Consider the following 23,662-nt stretch of genomic DNA (forward strand, 5'->3'; position numbering starts at 1 on the left):
CGGAAGGTATGACTGCCCAGGAAGCATTGGCCTACGTGAGGTTGAAGAAGTTTTGTTCCAGCATCGTCAAAAAGTTGGCGCCACCTCTCCTGCGCAAGGTTTCAGCCCTACGACAGGAGGCAGAACCGTTTACACCCAAGCGCACTACGAGATCCACCAAGCGATCTGCTGGGACGAACACAACCAAGTCCAACAAGGTGGAAAGCGTTTTGCTGAGAGCACTTGGGCTTGTCCCAGAAGACATGGCGGTGGATGACGAGGCAGTCAAAGATCTCCAAGAGCCCCTGAGGGAGCAGCATGTGAGGGTCATTGCGGCGTTGTTCGTCAAATGCGTCCCCAACAATGACGAGCTGTCACGAGAGGCTGATGTGGTGATCGGTGTGCACTAAGCATGCCGCGGGGTGTGGGTGTTGTTGAATCCTTGATATGGATCACAACCCGGAGATCATTTGCTGGAACGTGAGAGGGCTGAATAACCCTGCCAAGAGGAAGGTAGTTAGGGAGTTTCTTTCTTCGCTTAGAGTAAACCTAGTCTGCTTACAAGAGACCAAGCTCGAGATTGTAGACCAGTTTGTTGTCTTGCAATGTTTAGGGCCATCCCTTGATGGCTTTGCCTACTTGCCTGCTGTGGAAACGCGTGGTGGTATCTTACCGGGTTGGGACACGACACGCCTATCCATGGACTGCATCCAACTCGATTCAAACTTCCTCACGGGCAAAGTCCATCAGATGATGGCAATGAATGGTGGATCTCAGTGGTCTATGCGCCGCAAGGTGATGAGCTGAAAACGCAATTCCTCCAAGACCTTTATGGCAGGAGGCTGCTTTGTCCAGGGCCTTGGATGTCCCTTGGCGACTTCAACATGATTCTCAGGGGATCCGAGAAGAGCAACCAGGATATCAATAGAGCAATGATGAGCAAATTCCAAAACTTCGTGGATGACCATGAGCTCAAGGAACTGTACATGCACGGACGACATTTCACTTGGTCGAATGAAAGGAACTCGCCAACTTTCACCAAGATTGGTAGGATTCTTGTCTTCGTGGATTGGGAGCTAGGTCACCCCGATTACCTGCTCCAAGCGCTATCTACTAGTGCTTTGGATCATGCGCCATTGTTGGGGAACGTAGCAATAATTCAAAATTTTCCTACGTGTCACCAAGATCAATCTAGGAGATACTAGCAACGAGAGAAAGGGAGTGCATCTTCATACCCTTGAAGATCGCTAAGCGGAAGCGTTCAAGAGAACGGGGTTGATGGAGTCGTACTCGTCGTGATCCAAATCACCGATGATCCTAGCGCCGAACGGACGGCACCTCCGCGTTCAACACACGTACGGAGCGGAGACGTCTCCTCCTTCTTGATCTAGCAAGGGGGAGGAGAAGTTGATGGAGATCCAGCAGCATGACGGCGTGGTGGTGGAAGTAGCGGGATCCCGGCAGGGCTTCGCCAAGCACAAGCGGGGAGGAAGAGGTGTCACGGGAGGGAGGGAGGCGCCAGGGCTTCAGGTGCGGCTGCCCTCCCTCCCCTCCACTATATATAGGAGCCTAGGGGGGCCGCTGGCCCCTTGTAGATCCCATCTAGGGAGGGGGGCGGCAGCCCTAGGGGTGGCTTGGCCTCCAAGCCAAGTGGAGGCGCCCCCACCCCTTAGGGTTTCCAACCCTAGGCGCATGTGAGGCCTAAGGGGGCGCACCAGCCCCTGGTGGGCTGGTTCCCACGCCCCTTCAGCCCATGGGGCCCTCCAAGATATGTGGCCCCACCCGGTGGACCCCCGGGACCCTTCCGGTGGTCCCGGTACAATACCGATGACTCCCAAAACTCTCCCGGTGGCCGAAACTGGACTTCCTATATATAAATCTTTACCTCCGGACCATTCTGGAACTCCTCGTGACGTCCAGGATCTCATCCGGGACTCCGAACAACTTTTGGTTAACCGCATACTAATATCTCTACAGCTCTAGCGTCACCGAACCTTAAGTGTGTAGACCATACGGGTTCGGGCGACATGTAGACATGACCGAGACAACTCTCCGGTCAATAACCAACAGCGGGATCTGGATACCCATGTTGGCTCCCACATGCTCCATGATGATCTCATCGGATGAACCACGATGTCGAGGATTCAATCAATCCCGTATTCAATTCCCTTTGTCTATCGGTATGATACTTGCCCGAGATTCGATCGTCGGTATCCCGATACCTCGTTCAATCTCGTTACCGGCAAGTCTCTTTACTCGTTCTATAACACATCATCCCGTGATCAACTCCTTGGTCACATTGTGCACATTATGATGATGTCCTACCGAGTGGGCCCAGAGATACCTCTCCGTTTACACGGAGTGACAAATTCCAGTCTCGATTCGTGCCAACCCAACAGACACTTTTGGAGATACCCGTAGTGCACCTTTATAGCCACCCAGTTACGTTGTGGTGTTTGGTACACCCAAAGCATTCCTACGGTATCCGGGAGTTGCACAATCTCATGGTCTAAGGAAATGATACTTGACATTAGAAAAGCTTTAGTATACGAACTACACGATCTTATGCTAGGCTTAGGATTGAGTCTTGTCCATCACATCATTCTCCTAATGATGTGATCCCGTCATCAACGACATCCAATGTCCATGGTCAGGAAACCGTAACCATCTATTGATCAACGAGCTAGTCAACTAGAGGCTTACTAGGGACATGGTGTTGTCTATGTATCCACACATGTATCTGAGTTTCCTATCAATACAATTCTAGCATCGATAATAAACGATTATCATGAACAAGGAAATATAATAATAACTAATTTATTATTGCCTCTAGGGCATATTTCCAACAGTCTCCCACTTGCACTAGAGTCAATAATCCAATTCACATCGCCATGTGATTAACACTCAAGGTCACATCCCCATGTGACTAACACCCAAAGAGTTTACTAGAGTCAATAATCTAGTTCACATTACCATGTGATTAACACTCAATGAGTTCTGGGTTTGATCATGTTATGCTTGTGAGAGATGTTATAGTCAACGGGTCTGAACCTTTCAGATCCGTGTGTGCTTTACGAATCTCTATGTCATCTTGTAGATGCAGCTACCACGCTCTATTTGGAGCTATTCCAAATAACAGTTCTACTATACGAATCCGGTTTACTACTTAGAATCATCCAGATTAGTGTCAAAGATTGCATCGGCATAACCCTTTACGACGAACTCTTTTACCACCTCCATAATCGAGAAAATTCCTTAGCCCACTAGTTACTAAGGATAACCTTGACCGTTGTCCTGTGATCCATTCCTAGATCACACTTGTACCCCTTGACTGACTCATGGCTTGGCACACTTCAGGTGCAGTACACAACATAGCATACTTTAGAGCCTACGTCTAAAGCATAGGGGACGACCTTCATCCTTTCTCTCTATTCTGCCGTGGTCAGGTCTTGAGTTTTACTCAATACTCATACCTTATAACACAGCCAAGAACTCCTTCTTTGCCGATCTATTTTTGAACTCCTTCAAAATTTTGTCATGGTATGTGTTTGTTTGAAAGTACTATTAAGCGATTTTAACCTATATTTATAGATCTTGATGCTCAATGTTCAAGTAGCTTAATCCAGGTTTTCCATTGAAAAACAGTTTTCAAATAACCCTATATGCTTTCCAGAAACTCTACATCATTTCTGATCAACAACATATACTCATCAGAAATTCTATAGTGCTCCCACTCACTTATTTGGAAATACAAGTTTCTCATAAACTTTGTATAAACCCAAAATCTTTGATCATCTCATCAAAGCGTACATTCCAACTCCGAGATGCTTACTCCAGTCCTTAGAAGGGTTGTTGGAGCTTTGCATACTTGTTAGCATCTTTTAGGATTGTCAGAAACTTCTGGTTTTATCACATACAACCTTTCCTCAAGAAAAACGTCCAGGAAACGATGTTTTGACATCCTATCTGCAAGATTTCATAAATAATGCAGTAATTGCTAATATAATTCCAACAGACTCTTACTATCGCTACGAGTGAGAACGTCTCATCGTAGTCAACTCCTTGAACTTGTCGAGAAACATCTTAACGACAAGTCGAGCTTTCTTAATGGTGACACTTACCATCATTGTCCGTCTTCCTTTTAAAATCCATCTGCACCCAACAGCCTTACGACCATCAAGTAGTTCTTCCAAAGTCTATACTTTGTTTTACACATGGATCCTTTCTCGGATTTTATGGCCTCGAGCCATTCATCAGAATCCAGGCCCACCATCGCTTCTCCATAGCTCGTAGGTTCATTGTTGTTAGCAACATGACTTCCAAGACATGATTACATACCACTCTGAAGTAGTCCACATCCTTGTCGACCTATGAGGTTTGGTAGTGACTTGATCCGAAGTTTCATGATCACTATCATAAGCTTCCACTTCAATTGGTGTAGGTGCCACAGGAACAACTTCCTGTGCCCTGCTGCACACTAGTTGAAGTGACGGTTCAATAACCTCATCAAGTCTCCACCATCCTCCCACTCAATTCTTTCGAGAGAAACTTTTCCTCGAGAAAGGACCCGTTTCTAGAAACAATCACTTTTGCTTCCGGATCTGAAATAGGAGGTATACCCAACTATTTTTGGGTATTCTATGAAGATGCATTTATCCGCTTTGGATTCGAGCTTATCAGCCTGAAACTTTTTCACATAAGCATCGCAGCCCCAAACTTTTAAGAAACGACAACTTAGGTTTCTCTAAACCATAGTTCATACGGTGTCATCTCAACAGAATTGTGTGGTGCCCTATTTAAAGTGAGTGCGGTTGTCTCTAATGCCTAACCCATAAACGATAGTGGTAATTCGATAAGAGACATCATGGTATGCACCATATCCAATAGGGTGCAGTTGTGATGTTCGGACACACCATCACACTATGGTGGTCCAGGCGGTATTAGTTGTGAAACAATTTCCACAATGTCTTAATTGTGTGCCAAACTCGTAACTCAGATATTCATCTCTATGATCATATCATAGACATTTTATCATCTTGTCACGACGATCTTCAACTTCACTCTGAAATTACTTAAACCTTTCAATAATTCAGACTTGTGTTTCATCAAGTAAATATACTCAACATCTACTCAAATTATCTGTGAAGTAAGAACATAACGATATCCACTGCGTGCCTCAGCACTCATTGGACTGCACACATCAAAATGTATTACTTCCAACAAGTTGCTTTCTTGTTCCATCTTACTGAAAACGAGGTCTTTCAGTCATCTTGCCCATGTGGTATGATTTGCATGTCTCAAGTGATTCAAAATCAAGTGAGTCCAAACGATCCATCTGTATGGAGTTTCTTCATGCATATCTACCAATAGACATGGTTCACATGTCTCAATCTTTTCAAAAACGAGTGAGTCCAAAGATCCATCAACATGGAGCTTCTTCATGCGTTTTACACCTACATGACTCAAATGGCAGTGCCACAAGTACGTGGTACTATCATTACTATCTTATATCTTTTGGCATGAACATGTGTATCACTATGATCGAGATTCAATAAACCATTCATTTTAGGTGCAAGATCATTGAAGGTATTATTCAAATAAACAGAGTAACCATTATTCTCCTTAAATGAATAACCGTGTGGTGATAAACATAATCCAATCATGTCTATGCTCCACGCAAACACCAAATAACAATTATTTCGGTTTAACACCAATCTCGATGGTAGAGGGAGCGTGCGATGTTTGATCACATCAACCTTGGAAACACTTCCAACATATCGTCATCTCACCTTTAGCTAGTCTCCGTAGCCTTTTATTTCGAGTTACTAACACTTAGCAACCGAACCGGTATTTATTACCCTGGGGCTACTAGGAGTACTAGTAAAGTACACAATAATATAATGTATATTCAAAATACTTCTGTCGACCTTGCCAGCCTTCTCATTTACCAAGTATCTAGGGTAGTTCTACTTCAATGACCGTTCCCCTCATTATAGAAGCACTTAGTCTTGGGTTTGGTTTAACCTTGGGTTTCTTCACTAGAGCATCAACTGATTTGTCGTCTCATGAAGTATCCCTTCTTTCCCTTGCCCTTCTTGAAACTAGTGGTTTTAGTAACCATCAACAATTGATGCTCCTACTTGATTTCTACTTTCACGGTGCCAAACATCGCGAATTGCTCAAGGATCATCATGTCTATCCCTGATATGTTATAGTTCATCACTAAGCTCTAATAGCTTGGTGGCAGTGACTATGGAGAACTATCACTATCTCATCTGGAAGATTAACTCCCACTCGATTCAAGCGATTGCAGTACTCAGACAATCTGAGCACATGCTCAACGATTGAGTTTTTCTCCTTTAGTTTGCAGGCTTAAGAAACTTGTCAGAGGTCTCATACCTCTTGACGTGGGCACTAGTCTGAAATTCCAATTTGAGTCTTTGGAACATCTCATATGTTCTGCGACGTTTCAAAAATGTCTTTGGTGCCACAATTCTAAACCGTTAGTATTACGTACTGAACTATCACGTAGTCATCAAAATGTGTATGTCAGATGTTTCCCAACATCTACAGACGATGCTCGAGGTTCAACACACTGAGCGGTGCATTAAGGACATAACCCTTCTATGCAGCAATGAGGACAATCCTCAATTCACGGACCCATTCCGCATAATTGCTACTGTCAACTCTCAACTAAATTTTCTCTAGGAACATATCTAAAACAGTAGAACCAAAGCGTGAGCTACGGCATAATTTGCAAAGACCTTTTGACTATGTTCATGATAATTAAGTTCATCTAATTAAATTATTCAATGAACTCCCACTTAGATAGACATCCCTCTAGTCATCTAAGTGATACATGATCCAAGTCAACTAGGCCGTGTCCGATCATCACGTGAGACGGACTAGTCATCATCGGTGAACATCTTCATGTTGATCGTATCGACTATACGACTCATGTTCGACCTTTCAGTCTTCCGTGTTCCGAGGCCATGTCTGTACATGCTAGGCTCGTCAAGTTAACCTAAGTGTATTGCGTGTGTAAATCTGGCTTACACCCGTTGTATGCGAACCTTAGAACCTATCACACCCGATCATCACGTGGTGCTTCGGAACAACGGACCTTAGCAACGGTGCACAGTTAGGGGGAACACCTTCTTGAAATTATTGTGAGGGATCATCTTATTTATGCTACCGTCGTTTTAAGCAAATAAGATGTAAACATGACAAACATCACATGCAAATCATAAAGTGACATGATATGGCCAATATCATCTTGCGCCTTTGATCTCCATCTTTGAGGCGCGGCATGAACACCATCGTCACCGGCATGACACCATGATCTCCATCATCATGATCTCCATCATCATGATCTCCATCATCGTGTCTTCATGAAGTTGCCTCGCCAACTATTACTTCTGCTACTATGACTAACGGTTAGCAATATAGTAAAGTAATTACATGATGTTTTCATTGACACGCGGGTCATAAATAAATTAAGACAACTCCTATGGCTCCTGCCGGTTGTCATACTCATCGACATGCAAGTCGTGATTCCTATTACAAGAACATGATCAATCTCATACATCACATATATCATTCATCACATCCTTTTGGCCATATCACATCACATAGCATACCCTGCAAAAACAAATTAGACGTCCTCTAATTGTTGTTGCATGTTTTACGTGGCTGCTATGGGTTTCTAGCAAGAACGTTTCTTACCTACGCAAAACCACAACGGTGATATGCCAATTGCTATTTACCCTTCATAAGGACCCTTTTCATTGAATCCGGTCCAACTAAAGTGGGAGAGACAGACACCCGCTAGCCACCTTATGCAACTAGTGCATGTCAGTCGGTGGAACCTGTCTCACGTAAGAGTACGTGTAAGGTCGGTCTGGGCCGCTTCATCCCACAATGCCGCCGAATCAAGATAAGACTAGTAATAGCAAGCAAATTGAACAAATCATCGCCCACAACTACTTTGTGTTCTACTCGTGCATAGAATCTACGCATAGACCTAGCTCATGATGCCATTGTTGGGGAACATAGCAATAATTCAAAAAAATTCCTACGTGTCACCAAAATCAATCTAGGAGATACTAGCAATGAGAGAAAGCGAGTGCATCTTCATACCCTTGAAGATCGCTAAGCGGAAGCGTTCAAGAGAATGGGGTTGATGGAGTCGTACTCGTTGTGATCCAAATCACCGAGGATCCTTGCGCCGAACGGACGGCACCTCCGCGTTCAACACACGTACGGAGCGGAGACGTCTCCTCCTTCTTGATCCAGCAAGGGGGGAGGAGAAGTTGATGGAGATCCAGCAGCACGACGGCGTGGTGGTGGAAGTAGCGGGATCCCGGCAGGGCTTCGCCAAGCACAAGCGGGGAGGAAGAGGTGTCACGGGAGGGAGGGAGGCACCAGGGCTTCAGGTGCGGCTGCCCTCCCTCCCCTCCACTATATATAGGGGCCTAGGGGGGCCGCCGGCCCCTTGTAGATCCCATCTAGGGAGGGGGGCGGCAGCCCTAGGGGTGGCTTGGCCTCCAAGCCAAGTGGAGGCGCCCCCACCCCTTAGGGTTTCCAACCCTAGGCGCATGGGAGGCCCAAGGGGGGGAGCACCAGCCCACCAGGGGCTGGTTCCCACGCCCCTTCAGCCCATGGGGCCCTCCGGGATAGGTGGCCCCACCCGGTGGACCCCCGGGACCCTTCCGGTGGTCCCGGTACAATACCGATGACTCCCGAAACTCTCCCGGTGGCTGAAACTGGACTTCCTATATATAAATCTTTACCTCCGAACCATTCCGGAACTCCTCGTGACGTCCGGGATCTCATCCGGGACTCCGAGAAACTTTCGGTTAACCGCATACTAATATCTCTACAACTCTAGCGTCACCGAACCTTAAGTGTGTAGACCCTACGGGTTCGGGAGACATGACCGAGACAACTCTCCGGTCAATAAAAACAGCGGGATCTGGATACCCATGTTGGCTCCCACATGCTCCACGATGATCTCATCAGATGAACCACGATGTCGAGGATTCAATCAATCCCGTATTCAATTCCCTTTGTGTATCGGTACGATACTTGCCCGAGATTCGATCGTCGGTATCCCGATACCTCGTTCAATCTCGTTACTGGCAAGTCTCTTTACTCGTTCCGTAACACATCATCCTGTGATCAACTCATTGGTCACATTGTTCACATTATGATGATGTCCTACCGAGTGGGCCCAGAGATACCTCTCCGTTTACACGGAGTGACAAATCCTAGTCTCGATTCGTGCCAACCCAACAGACACTTTCGGAGATACCCGTAGTGCACCTTTATAGCCACCCAGTTACGTTGTGGCGTTTGGTACACCCAAAGCATTCCTACGGTATCCGGGAGTTGCACAATCTCATGGTCTAAGGAAATGATACTTGACATTAGAAAAGCTTTAGCATACGAACTACACTATCTTGTGCTAGGCTTAGGATTGGGTCTTGTCCATCACATCATTCTCCTAATGATGTGATCCCGTCATCAACGACATCCAATGTCCATGGTCAGGAAACCGTAACCATCTATTGATCAACGAGCTAGTCAACTAGAGGCTTACTAGGGACATGGTGTTGTCTATGTATCCACACATGTAAGTTTCCTATCAATACAATTCTAGCATGGATAATAAACGATTATCATGAACCAGGAAATATAATAATAACTAATTTATTATTACCTCTAGGGCATATTTCCAACAAGCATTACATCTCTCCACGAGCAACAACTTTCAAGTCAAACACCGCTTCCACTTTGAGTTATATTGGACAAAAAATCGATGGATTTCTCGAGGCGATACAAAAAGCTTGGGTATGCAGCGATGATATTTTTGACCCGTTCAAGAGGCTGGACACGCTTCTCAGAAACACGACTGCATACTTACAAGCTTGGGGTCAGAGGAAAACTGGTAACATTAAAATGCGCATGAAGATTGCCACCTGGGTGATTGCGAGGCTGGACAGAGCACAAGAGCACAGGAGGCTGAGTCCGATGGAGCTGTGGCTGCGCCGGACCTTGAAGTTGGCTCTGCTCGGTTTAGCTTCCCTTGAGCGCACCATTGACAGACAGAGATCGAGGATTCGTTGGTTGAAGGACGGAGACGCCAACACCAAGCTCTTTCAGGCCGTGGCAAATGGGAGACGGACCAAGAACTTTATTCCTTGCATTAAGCGGGGAGAGGAGCTCATTACTGAACAAGCTAGGAAAGAAGAAGTGTTCTCGGAGGCCTTTGTAAACTTGCTGGGCAAGGCGGGAACAAGAAGAGGTTTGCTAGACCTTAACTTTCTCCAAATCCCAAGACACAACTTGCAAGAGCTTGAACATATGTTCACGGAAGAGGAAGTATGGAAGGTCATAAAGGAGATCCCGACTGATAGAGCCCCGGGACCGGACGGGTATATCAGAGCTTTCTACCATGTGGCGTGGCCAATCATTAAGGGAGACATTATGGATGCTCTCATGAAGTTGTATGTGGGAGATGGCAGAGGATTTGACAAGCTAAATGAAGCGCATATCATCTTAATTCCCAAGAAGCCAGATGCCATAGAGGTGGGAGATTATCGGCCAATCAGCCTCCCACACAGCTTTGCAAAGATCTTCGCCAAGCTGCTTGCCTTGAGAGCGCGCTCTCACATGTCAGAGATCATTGAGATCAACCAGTCGACTTTTATCAAAGGGAGGAACATTCATGACAATTTCTTGCTAGTCAGACAAGTGGCTCGGAAGTTGCGTGCCAGAAAAGAGGAGAAGGGGCTTTTCCTTAAGCTTGATATTTCGAAAGCTTTTGACTCACTATCTTGGCCTTTTCTCATGGAAATCTTGGAAGCTAGGGGCTTTGGACAGAGATGGATTAGATGGATCTCAATGCTTCTTCAATCTGCCAACACCCGTGTGGTGGTCAATGGGGTCCCAGGTAGACATTTCCACCATGCCAAGGGCCTTCGGCAGGGCGATCTGGTCTCGCCGCTGTTGATTGCTATTGCGATGGATTCCCTCACCTATCTCATGAAGAAGGCCACGGAGACTGGTGTGTTGAGCTCGTTCAGAGGTATCTCGGTGAACCAGCGCCTCTCCCTCTATGCGGATGACCTGGCTCTGTTCTTAAGGCCATCGTATCAAGACCTCAATTTCGTTAGAGCAACATTTGATATCTTCGGTGAAGCATCAGGCCTTAAGATCAACTATAGCAAATCCCATGCGATCTTCATCAAGTAGAACGATAGTGACCAGCAATGAGTAGAGGAGGTGTTGCAATGCAAGCTTGCAAAATTTCCTGCCGCTACTTGGGGCTTCAACTGGCGATCAATCAACTTACCCGAGCTAACTGGCAACCACTCCTAGACCAGGTCCGGCATTTCATTCCTACCTGGCAGCGTGGCTTCATTCAAAGACCGGGCAGACTTGTGCTCGTCAAGACTGTGATCGCGGCCAGGTCGGTTCATCAACTTCTGGTGCTCGACCCCCCCGCTTGGGTTCTGGAGGACATTAACAAATGGATGCACTCCTTTTTCTGGGCTGGTAAAGATAAGAGTCATGGAGGTCAATGCCTGGTCGCTTGGGAGACGGTTTGTAGGCCAACGAGCTTCAGTGGACTGGTTGTGAAAAATCTGGAGGTTCAAGCTCTTGCACTTTGTGTTCGTTGGGAAAGGCTAAGGAGAACGGACCCGACCAGGCCATGGCAAGGCCTCCACCTCATGGTTGATGAGCTAGCACGCGCTGTCTTTGACAACCTGGTCAAGATCACCGTTGGAGAGGGTGCGAAGGTTCTATTTTGGAAGGATCGGTGGATCCATGGAGTTGCGGTGAAAGACATTGCTCCGCTGCTCACTCAACTTGTCAGCACAAGAGATAGCAATAGGAGAACGGTGCGCGATGCCCTCCTTGACAATGCCTGGACGAATGATATCAATGGAGAGCTCACTTTCTTGGGGCACATGCAAGTCTACATGCTGATCCAAGCCATTAGCACTGTGGAGAGAAACGTGGATGAACTTGATCGCTTCGAGTGGCCCTGCGACGCATCGCGCAAGTACACAGCCAGTTCAACTTACAACAGACTTTGCACGGGCTACATCCGCTGCCCGACGGCCGGTTGCATTTGGCGTAGCTGGGCAGCGCTCAAGTGCAAGATCTTCATGTGGTTGGCCAGCCAATATCGGCTATGGACTTCCGATCACCGAGCCCGGCATGGCCTGCAAGATGCTCCATCCCCTTGCTACACTTGCCTTCAGGAGGAGGACAATGTGGATCATATCCTCGCACAATGTGTTTACGCTCGAGAGGTGTGGCATGCCTGCTTCAGTGCTTGGAACACCAACATTCACACACCGAGCTCAAATGTCACGTTCTTAAACTGGTGATGGGACCAACGGAGGCGTTTCTCTGGGAGGTCCAAGAGGAGCATCGACTCGATAGTGATTCTTATTGCGTGGGCGCTCTGGAAGCAACGCAATGCCCGTGTCTTCAACAATAGATTGAGACAGAGATCTCCCCTGCAGCTGAGAGAGGACATTCAAGAGGAGATTGAAGATTGGAAGAAGGCCGGTCTCGGCGGTGTCGGAGCTCTAGATCCTTTTAGGTGACAGTAGATTAAGGGGTTTATTCGGTGTCGGAGTCGTGTGTGTCTCCCCCGACGATTTGTTCGCATCTCGTCCGGGCTCTTGTACATATATTCTGCCTTCTATAATACAAAGGTATGCCATTGACGTACTCTCGAAAAAAAACCTATCCACATCCTTAGGTATTTGTAGAAAAATGATACTCCCTCCATTTTTGTATACAAGGCCACAAACTTGGATTACATGTATCAATGTAAAATTTAATGTGTGCTTTACAAGTCAACTTCTCTTTTTGTTTACTGGGATCTTTAATACTCTGCATGCACTCAAAGAAACTGAGTAGAGAAAGTAGCTGATTGTTATTATGACTGCATGCATGCAAGTATTAAACAAGTTGTTAGTACGAAAAAATATCATTAACTTTGCCTCGGTTACTGTTGGTGGCCTCGTATAGATGTAGAATGTATATTCCATAGTTGGTGGTCTTGTATAGATGTAGAATGTATATTCCATAGTGGCCTTGTATATAAAAATGGAGGGAGTATGCCACTTGATTGGGGCCTATCCACACCCTTAGGTATATGAAGGATACTACCTCTTGTGATTTTTGTTTCTTTTACCACGCTCCGCCCTGCTGATTTTGTTTGCAATTTGCAATTTTTATTGTTAGCTCACCAAGCTAACCGCTTGGTCGGCCTGCCAATTTTGATGATTGCTGGGAACATTTTTATTTGCAAGAGCAAGGGAACCAATACAACAATCAACAACATGCCCTGGTGTTGGCAACGTAGCATTGCATACTCCAAGCTGCTGATGTTTAAACGCGTGGTTATGGGCAGCTTAGTTGCCTCCTGCCGTGGCGGGGGCTGCAGCCTGCGCCTGTCTCATCTTGGCGAGTTCGACCACTCTGTCGACGGCCGGCAGGACAGCCTTGGCGGCGTCCAGCGCGCCAAAGCGCTCCACCCACGCCGCCAGGAGAGGGCCGAAGAAAGGCTTCACCCAAGCCTCCTGCAGTACATCGACGAAGCATTCGCCGACATCGGCCGCTCCCTCCTCCCCTCCGACCCCCACCAGCGCGCGGTCGCTCGCTTCTGGGCCTCCTACATCGATGACAAGGTTTCACACGTTATTCTTTTTCTGTTCAGCTACGTAGTTTTACTGATCATTCAAGTGACGCGCGTGTGTCTATGCAGCTCGTGATCCCATGGGTGCGGTCGTTCAGGGGCAAGACGGAGGAGGAGAAGTCTGAGTGGATGGAGCAGACGCTCATCGCCGTGGAGACCCTGGAAGGAGCCCTGAGGGAGTGCTCCAAGGGCAAGGGCTTCTTCGGCGGCGACAATGTCGGGCTCGTCGACGTCGTGCTGGGCAGCCTGCTCACGTGGGTGCACGCGGCTGAGGTGATGTCCGGGGCCAAGATGTTTGACCCTGCTAAGACCCCATTGCTGGCCGCGTGGATGCAGCGCTTCGACGAGCTTGCCGCTGCCAAGGCCGTCATGCCGGACGTTAATAGGATGGTCGAGTTCAAGACGAGGCAGGCACAGGCCATCTCTGTCGCTGCAGCTTCACAGCGTCAGTAAACTAAGCTGGCATTAGGTGTTGGAACTACTAGGAATACCCCTGTACCCGTTATGTGATGATTTATTTTCCATATTTGCCTAAAAAGAATTTATTGCTACATCGTGTACTGTTCTAAGGTACTGTATCTTTTGATCGTCATTTGTGTGTAAACCTATCAGCTGCTTGACGTAATAATACTACTTCCTCGTTTTTAAATATAAGTCTTTCTAGAGATTTCAATATGAAATACATACTGAGCAAAATGAATAAATTTATACTTTAAAATATATCTACTCTTTAAAATACTTATACTTAGGAATGGAAGAAGTATAAGAATAACTCTTTACATCAGCAAGAGTCATGGAGTTTCTACACTCTTTCTCCAATGCACCCTCGTGAAATATAAAATATAAAAATATATAGTTTAGAAATAAAAATATTAATTTTGGGGGCAACAAATATTGTTGAATCATCTTCCTGCATGCAAATTTTCATGACGAGTTGTCCGGAGAACACTTTCAGTTTGTCATGAGTTGATGTGCTCAGCTTTTAAATGATCTTTATTCTGAAATGAATGAAGTATTTAGTTAGATACTCCCTCCGCCTCAAAATAAATGTCGCAGACTTGGTACAACCTTACTTTCTAAGAAGTGAAACTATTCAAATGGCAAGAACAGAAATACGGATTTCCAAAAGAATACAAGTACTAAATGATGTTAAAACTTTACAAAATATTACAAATGATCTTAAAACCTTCACAAAATATCACATGCACTAATTTTCCCTGGCACCATTACATCAAGAATCGATATACAAACAACAATCATATATGCTATATAGAAAACATGCACTCTTTTTTATTCAATGGGACTCATGTTTCCATGACGTTTACTTGGTCTCCGAAGCAGCGGCGGCGGCATCAGCCTGTGCCTGTCTCTTCTTGGCAAATTCGACCACCCTATCAACTTCTGGCAACGCCGCCTTGGCAGCGTCGAGCTCGCTAAAGCGCCCCATCCACGCTGCCAGGAGCGGAGTCTTAACAGGATCAAAGATCTTGGTTCCAGACATCACTTCTGTCGCAATCAACCAGGAGAGCAGGCTCCCAAGTGAAATGTCCACAAGCCCGACGGTCTCACCACCAAAGTAGCCCTCTCCCTTGGAGCACTCCCTCAGGGCTCCTTCCAGTGTTTCCACAGCGGCAAATGTCTGCTTAACCCCCTCAGACTTCTCCTCCTCTGTCTTGGCCCTCAACGACTGTACCCATGGGGTGACGAGCTGCACAAAATCACATTAAGTTGGTAAAATCAAACCCCGAATGCCCGTGCCATAAATTTCAATGCACAAAAAGATAGATGTGAAACCTTATCGTCAATGTAGGCGGCCCAAAAACGGGCAATTGCACGTTTGTAGGGGTCAGAGGGAAGAAGAGAGGGGCCGACAAGGAACGCCTCATCGATGTACTGAACGATGATCATTGACTCGCAAATGGGTTTCCCGTTGTGGACGAGCACGGGCACCTTCTTGTGCACCGGGTTCGAGCTGAGGAGGAGCTCGCTCTTGTTGCTGAGGTCCTCCTCGACATCCTCGAAGCTCAGGCCCTTGAAGCTCAGCGCAAGCTTCACCCTGGCGACAAATGGACTCGCCCAAGCGCCGAGCAGCTTCAAGTCATCTCCTCCGGCCATCTAGATCTGTGTGTGTAAGGTTGAGCTGCTTGTTTTGGCTTGTGTTTCGTTAGGTGGTTCGTGGGTCATAGTTATGTGGATCATCTATATATAGTGTTTGGTTTGCTAGTTTGGATGCGTCATCCGTGATGCTTGCAAACTGGGAGCGTGCAAGCAAGATCCCCATGATGAACATGCCCAACTTGGAGAAGAAGGCTAGGTAAACTGACACATCTGTTTGGTATAGTCTGTACTTATCAGTTTGAATAGTTCGGTCAAACCCAACTTTTGACCGCTAGCTTAAGAGGCCACGATGGTTGGGGCATTGACTCCCGTGACGTATCGGCTTATGTCTTTGTGCAGTGCGGCACAAGCCAACGTTCGTATAGCATGACGCACTAGCACTCAGTTTGTCTAATTTACATCTAAATGTTTTTTTAATGATGTCACATCTAAACTCTCATAAATACATAATGCAGCAATAAGAAAGAAAAACTAGAAAAAAAATAGACCACAAACAGAGTGGACATCAGCTTAGATGTGACATAACTATGTCACATCTACATGTGTCCTAAACAGACCTAGTACAGTTTTTTCTATCCAAAGTCCATTTGACCCAATTTTTTTAATTGAGAGAAAAAATTAGCCCTGTTAATACAAAAAACCGAGAGAAAACCAATGCAACGTGTCCATAGAGAGCACCTGAGCGACCTTGCTACCTACGGGATCAACAAACGCCACCGAACCGCCGCTGAGGCTGTCCACAAACTGTCATCGTCACCACTTATGCATGGGCAAGCGGAACGACACCTTGCTACAATGAGCACACGAGACCTGCCGGCTTATGCCAAACTACCGGCCACACACGCCGGAGGCAAGGCAGCTCCTAGTCTGAAGGCGAGCTAGGATAAAGAAATGTGAAGGTTGGGGCCATGAAGAATCGCCTAGCTAAACCATTCGATGGATAAGTCGGCGTTGTCAGCCGGGCCTAGCTGCCGCAGCACCAACTCTTTTGTAAGAAAACGATCCTTAGGACGCTAGAAATATGCCGAAGAGCCGACTACCACAAATTTGTCGTAACCCCGATCTCACTCATCCACATCAATGTTGCCACATGAGACGCTAATGACCACCAACATAAACCACGAGTCACCTTCGAGACAATGCCCCCAAGAGAAAACGCGTCACCAAGCAAAACCATACCACGACCATCGTCTGATCTAGGAAACAGCCGGGCTTGCTAAAGCGCTCCATCCACAGTGTCAGGAGCGGAGTCGTGATAGGATCAAAGATCTTGGTTCCGGACATCACTTATGTCGCGTTCGACCAGGAGAGCAGGCTCCCAAGTGAAATGTCCATAGAAAGAAAGTGTCGGAACAAAAGTCAATGATGATACAAGACATTATTTTCAGACACGTAAGGGGTTACGACACGAAGACTCCATGTCTCATATGCTGTTTAACATTGTAGCGGATATGTTGGCAGTACTTATTGGTCAAGCCAAAGAGAGTGGCCAAGTAGGAGGACTCGTCCCCCACCTTGTAGAGGGGGTGTCTCCGTTCCACAATACGCGGATGATACTATTATATTCATGGAACATGATCTTGCAAAAGCTAGGAATATGAAGCTTGTATTATGTCTTTTCGAACAACTGTCTGGGCTCAAAATCAACTTTAATAAAAGTGATTTTTTCTGCTTTGGAAGAACCAAAGAGGAACAAGATGATTATAGAAATTTGTTCGGTTGTGAAATGGGATCCTTACCTTTTAGTTATCTAGGGATCCCACATAGACATTTAACAAATAAGGAATGGAAATGTATAGATGATCGATTTGGAAAGAAACTAAGCTGCTGGAAGGGTAAGCTAACGTATTACGAAGGTCAGTTGGTTTTGATAAATTCGGTTTTGACAAGCCTACCGATGTTCCTTCTTTCTTTCTTTGAAGTACCGGTAGGGGTATGGAAAAGACTGACTTCTATAGATCCCGATTCTTTTGGCAAAGTGATGAGGCCAAGAGGAAGTACATATTGGCTAGATGGGATATCATATGTAGGCCAAAAGACCAGGGCGTGTTAGGGATCGAAAGTTTGGATGTAAAGAATAGATGTCTGCTTATCAAATGGCTATACAGATTATCTATGGAGATCGAGGGTATGTGGGTACAAATCTTGTGGAATAAGTACCTACATTCTAAGACTTTGGCCCAAGTCACTGCTAGGCTAACGGACTCGCCCTTTTGGAAGGGGTTAATGAGAACGAAAGTAAATTTCTTCCAACGGGTGAAGTTCGTAGTTGGTAATGTTACCACTAGTAGATTCTGGGAGGATACATGGCTAGGAGAGACGTCTTTGGCTTTGCAATATCGCTCCTTATATAATATTGTACAACGTAAGGAGCATTATGTTGCCACAGTATTAAACTCGATACCGCTTAATATCCAATTTAGGAGATCCCTAGTAGGGGACTGTTGGAATGCATGGTTGCACCTGATTCGTAGATTGATGGATGTTCACCTACTCGATTAGTCGGATTCAATTCTCTCGAAGTTAACCACGATGGGAATCTTCTCAGTGAAATCCATGTATTCGGACATAATTGATTCCGGGCCATTGTCGAGGTCTTTGCACATTTGGAAGATTAAAGTTCCACTTCGAATTAAAAAATTTATGTGGTTCATCCATAAATAAGTCATCCTAATCAAAGATAACTTGGTGAAAAGGAATTGGGTTGGGAACTCAAGGTGTTGTCTTTGTGATCGAAATGAAACGATTAAACACCTCTTTCTCGAATGTCCTCTTGCAAAATTATTATGGCGATCAATTCATATAGCTTTTAACGTTCATCTCCCAAGGAGCATAAACACGTTATTTAGGATGTTGCTTAATGGAGTGGACATACAAATAGCTAAGCATATTCGGATAGGAATATGTGCACTATTTTGGGTTATATGGAATACTAGGAATGATATGATTTTTAGTGGGACGACATTCATTATTTTTTTACAGGTTATCTACATAGCCTACAGCTTGGATCCGTGTGTGGTCCTTACTCACTCATGCGGACTTCAGGGAGCTTATGGTTATTGGGCACAACCGCTGGGAGACGATAGCACTGGCTGTCTTCAGCCGATTTGGGTGGTGAGCTAATAATATGCTAGGTGTGTAGGCATCGTAGCTTGTTTTTTATTGCCGGATGTGGCACTTTTCAGCTGTATATCGCCGGATGTGGCGCTTTTCAGATTTATTTTCTTTCAACTACTACTTAGTTTATGAGCCTCTTTGGACCTTAAGACTTTGTTACATTTTTATTTAATAACATGGCTGCATGCATCGATTGATGCAGAGGCCGGAGGTTATCCTCCTTTAAAAAAAGAGACCAGATAAAAGGTTTTCCCTGAAAACATGTAACTGCAGTCCCGATGCCTGTTGGGGAACGTAGTAATTTAAAAAAAATTAATACGCACACGCAAGATCATGGTGATGCATAGCAACAAGACGGGAGAGTGTTGTGTACGTACCCTCGTAGACCAAAAGCGGAAGCGTTAGCACAACGCGGTTGATGTAGTCGTACGTCTTCACGATCCGAGCAATCAAGTACCAAACGTACGGCACCTCCGAGTTCAGCACACGTTCAGCCCGATGACGTCCCTCGAACTTCGATCCAGCCAAGTGTTGAGGGAGAGTTTTGTCAGCACGACCGCGTGTGACGATGTTGATGTTCTACCGACGCAGGGCTTTGCCTAAGCACCGCTACAGTAATATCGAGGTGGACTATGATGGAGGGGGGCACCGCACACGGCTAAAGGATCAAACGATCAATTGTTGTGTCTATGGGGTGCCCCCCTCCCCGGTATATAAAGGAGCAAGGGGGGTGCGGGCGGCCAGGGAGAGGGCGCGCCAGGAGGAGTCCTACTCCCACCGGGAGTAGGACTCCCCCCTTTCCTAGTTGGAATAGGATTCGGGAGAAGGAAAGAGAGAGGGGGAGAAGGAAAGAGGGGGCCGACCCCCCTTGCCCTAAAACAATTCGGTTTGGGCCTTGGGGGGGCGCCCCACACTCCCCTTGCTTCCCTCTATTTCCACTAAGGCCCATGTAGGCCCATTAAGCCCCCGAGGGGTTCCGGTAACCTCCCGGTACTCCGGTAAAATCCCGATTTCACCTGGAACACTTCCGACATCCAAACATAGGCTTCCAATATATCAATCTTCATGTCTCGACCATTTCGAGACTCCTCGTCATGTCCTTGATCACATCCAAGACTCCGAACAACCTTCGGTACATCAAAACATATAAACTCATAATATAACCGTCATCGTAACGTTAAGCGTGCGGACCCTACGGGTTCGAGAACTATGTAGACATGACCGAGACACGTCTCCGGTCAATAACCAATAGCGGAACCTGGATGCTCATATTGGCTCCCACATATTCTATGAAGATCTTTATCGGTCAAACCGCACAACAACATACGTTGTTCCCTTTGTCATCGGTATGTTACTTGCCCGAGATCCGATCGTCGGTATCTCAATATCTAGTTCAATCTCGTTACCGACAAGTCTCTTTACTCGTTCCGTAATACATTATCCTGCAACTAACTCATTAGTTGCAATGCTTGCAAGGCTTAAGTGATGTGTATTACCGAGAGGGCCCAGAGATACCTCTCCGACAATCGGAGTGACAAATCCTAATCTCGAAATACGCCAACCCAACAAGTACCTTTGGAGACACCTGTAGAGCACCTTTATAATCACTCAGTTACGTTGTGATGTTTGGTAGCACACAAAGTGTTCCTCCGGTAAACGGGAGTTGCATAATCTCATAGTCATAGGAACATGTATAAGTCATGAAGAAAGCAATAGCAACATACTAAACGATCGGGTGCTAAGCTAATGGAATGGGTCATGTCAATCACATCATTCTCCTAATGATGTGACCCCGTTAATCAAATGACAACTCATGTCTATGGTCAGGAAACATAACCATCTTTGATCAACGGGCTAGTCAAGTAGAGGCATACTAGTGACAATCTGTTTGTCTATGTATTCACACATGTATTATGTTTCCGGTTAATACAATTCTAGCATGAATAATAAACATTTATCATGATACAAGGAAATAAATAATAACTTTATTATTGCCTCTAGGGCATATTTCCTTCAGTCTCCCACTTGTACTAGAGTCAATAATCTAGATTACACAGTAATGATTCTAACACCCATAGAGCCTTGGTGTTGATCATGTTTTGCTCATGGAAGAGGCTTAGTCAACAGGTCTACAACATTTAGATCCGTATGTATCTTGCAAATTTCTATGTCTGCCAGCTGGACTAGATCCCGGATGGAATTGAAGCATCTCTTGATGTGCTTTGTTCTCTTGTGAAATCTGGATTCCTTCGCCAAGGCAATTGCACCAGTATTGTCACAAAAGATTTTCATTGGACCAGATGCACTAGGTATGACACCTAGATCGGATATGAACTCCTTCATCCAGACTCCTTCATTTGCTGCTTCCGAAGCAGCTATGTACTCCGCTTCACATGTAGATCCCGCCATAATGCTTTGTTTAGAACTGCACCAACTGACAGCTCCACCGTTTAATGTAAACACGTATCCGGTTTGCGATTTAGAATCGTCTGAATTAGTGTCAAAGCTTGCATCAACGTAACCGTTTACGATGAGCTCTTTGTCACCTCCATAAATGACAAACATATCCTTAGTCCTTTTCAGGTATTTCAGGATGTTCTTGACCGCTCTCCAGTGATCCACTCCTGGATTACTTTGGTACCTCCCTGCTAGACTTATAGCAAGGCACACATCATGTCTGGTACACAGCATTGCATACATGATAGAGCCTATGGCTGAAGCATAGGGAACATCTTTCATTTTCTCTCTATCTTCTGCAGTGGTCGGGCATTGAGTCTTACTCAACTTCCCACCTAGTAACACAGGCAAGAACCCTTTCTTTGCTTGATCCATTTTGAACTTCTTCAAAACTTTGTCAAGGTCTGTGCTTTGTGAAAGTCCAATTAAGCGTCTTGATCTATCTCTATAGATCTTGATGCCCAATATGTAAGCAGGTTCACCAAGGTCTTTCATTGAAAAACTCTTATTCAAGTATCCCTTTATGCTATCCAGAAATTCTATATCATTTCCAATCAGCAATATGTCATCCACATATAATATCAGAAATGCTACAGAGCTCCCACTCACTTTCTTGTAAATACAGGCTTCTCCAAAAGTCTTTATAAAACCAAATGCTTTGATCACACTATCAAAGCGTTTATTCCGACTCCGAGAGGCTTGCACCAGTCCATAAATGGATCGCTGGAGCTTGCACTCTTTGTTAGCTCCCTTTGGATCGACAAAACCTTCCGGTTGAATCATATACAACTCTTCTTCCAGAAATCCATTCAGGAATGCAGTTTTGACATCCATTTGCCAAATTTCATAATCATAAAATGCGGCAATTGCTAACATGATTCGGACAGACTTAAGCATCGCTGCGGGTGAGAAGGTCTTATCGTAGTCAATCCCTTGAACTTGTTGAATACCTTTTGCAACAAGTCAAGCTTTATAGACAGTAACATTACCGTCAGCGTCAGTCTTCTTCTTGAAGATCCATTCATTCTCAATTGCTTTCCGATCATCGGGCAAGTCAACCAAAGTCCATACTTTGTTCTCATACATGGATCCCATCTCAGATTTCATGGCCTCAAGCCATTTTGCGGAATCTGGGCTCACCATCGCTTCTTCATAGTTCGTAGGTTCATCATGATCTAGTAGCATAACTTCCATAACAGGATTACCGTACCACTCTGGTGCGGATCTTACTCTGGTTGATTTACGAGGTTCAGTAATAACTTGATCTGAAGTTCCATGATCATCATCATTAACTTCCTCACTAATTGGTGTAGGCGTCACAGAAACCGGTTTCTGTGATGAACTACTTTCCAGTAGAGGAGCAGGTATAGTTACCACATCAAGTTCCACTTTCCTCCCACTCACTTCTTTCGAGAGAAACTCCTTCTCTAGAAAGGATCCATTCTTAGCAACGAATGTCTTGCCTTCGGATCTATGATAGAAGGTGTACCCAACAGTCTCCTTTGGGTATCATATGAAGACACATTTCTCCGATTTGGGTTTGAGCTTATTAGGTTAAAGCTTTTTCACATAAGCATCGCAGCCCCAAACTTTCAGAAATGACAACTTTGGTTTCTTGCCAAACCACAGTTCATAAGGCGTCGTCTCAACGGATTTCGATGGTGCCCTATTTAATGTGAATGCGGCCGTCTCTAAAGCATAACCCCAAAATGATAGCGGTAAATCTGTAAGAGACATCATAGATCACAGCATATATAGTAAAGTACGATTACGATGTTCGGACACACCATTACGCTGTGGTGTTCCGGGTGGCGTGAGTTGCGAAACTATTCCGCATTGTTTCAAATGTAGACCAAACTCGTAACTCAAATATTCTCCTCCACGATCAGACCGTAGAAACTTTATTTTCTTGTTACGATGATTTTGAACTTCACTCTGAAATTCTTTGAACTTTTCAAATGTTTCAGACTTATGCTTCATTAAGTAGATATACCCATATCTGCTTAAATCATGTGTGAAGGTGAGAAAATAACGATATCCGCCACAAGCCTCAACATTCATCGGACCACATACATTTGTATGTATGATTTCCAATAAATCTGTTGCTCTGTCCATAGTTCTGGAGAACAACATTTTAGTCATCTTGCCCATGAGGCACGGTTCACAAGTACCAAGTGATTCATAATCAAGTGGTTCCAAAAGTCCATCAGTATGGAGTTTCTTCATGCGCTTTACACCGATATGACCTAAACGGCAGTGCCACAAATA

General features: G+C 45.4%; 1 protein-coding gene across 1 annotated transcript; it reads right to left on the reverse strand.

Moving 5' to 3' along the window:
* Positions 1-14,821: 14,821 nt before the first annotated feature.
* LOC123049448 (probable glutathione S-transferase GSTU6) lies at positions 14,822-15,890 on the reverse strand. The gene is made up of 2 exons (XM_044472364.1): positions 15,497-15,890; positions 14,822-15,410 (listed from the first exon to the last, which is right to left on the reverse strand). Exons 1-2 carry the CDS (start codon positions 15,815-15,817, stop codon positions 15,024-15,026), a joined length of 708 nt encoding a protein of 235 aa, XP_044328299.1. The 5' UTR covers positions 15,818-15,890; the 3' UTR covers positions 14,822-15,023.
* Between the last annotated feature and the right edge of the window lie 7,772 nt (positions 15,891-23,662).

The sequence above is a fragment of the Triticum aestivum genome, chromosome 1A (assembly GCF_018294505.1).
Source record: "Triticum aestivum cultivar Chinese Spring chromosome 1A, IWGSC CS RefSeq v2.1, whole genome shotgun sequence".
NCBI lineage: Eukaryota > Viridiplantae > Streptophyta > Magnoliopsida > Poales > Poaceae > Triticum > Triticum aestivum.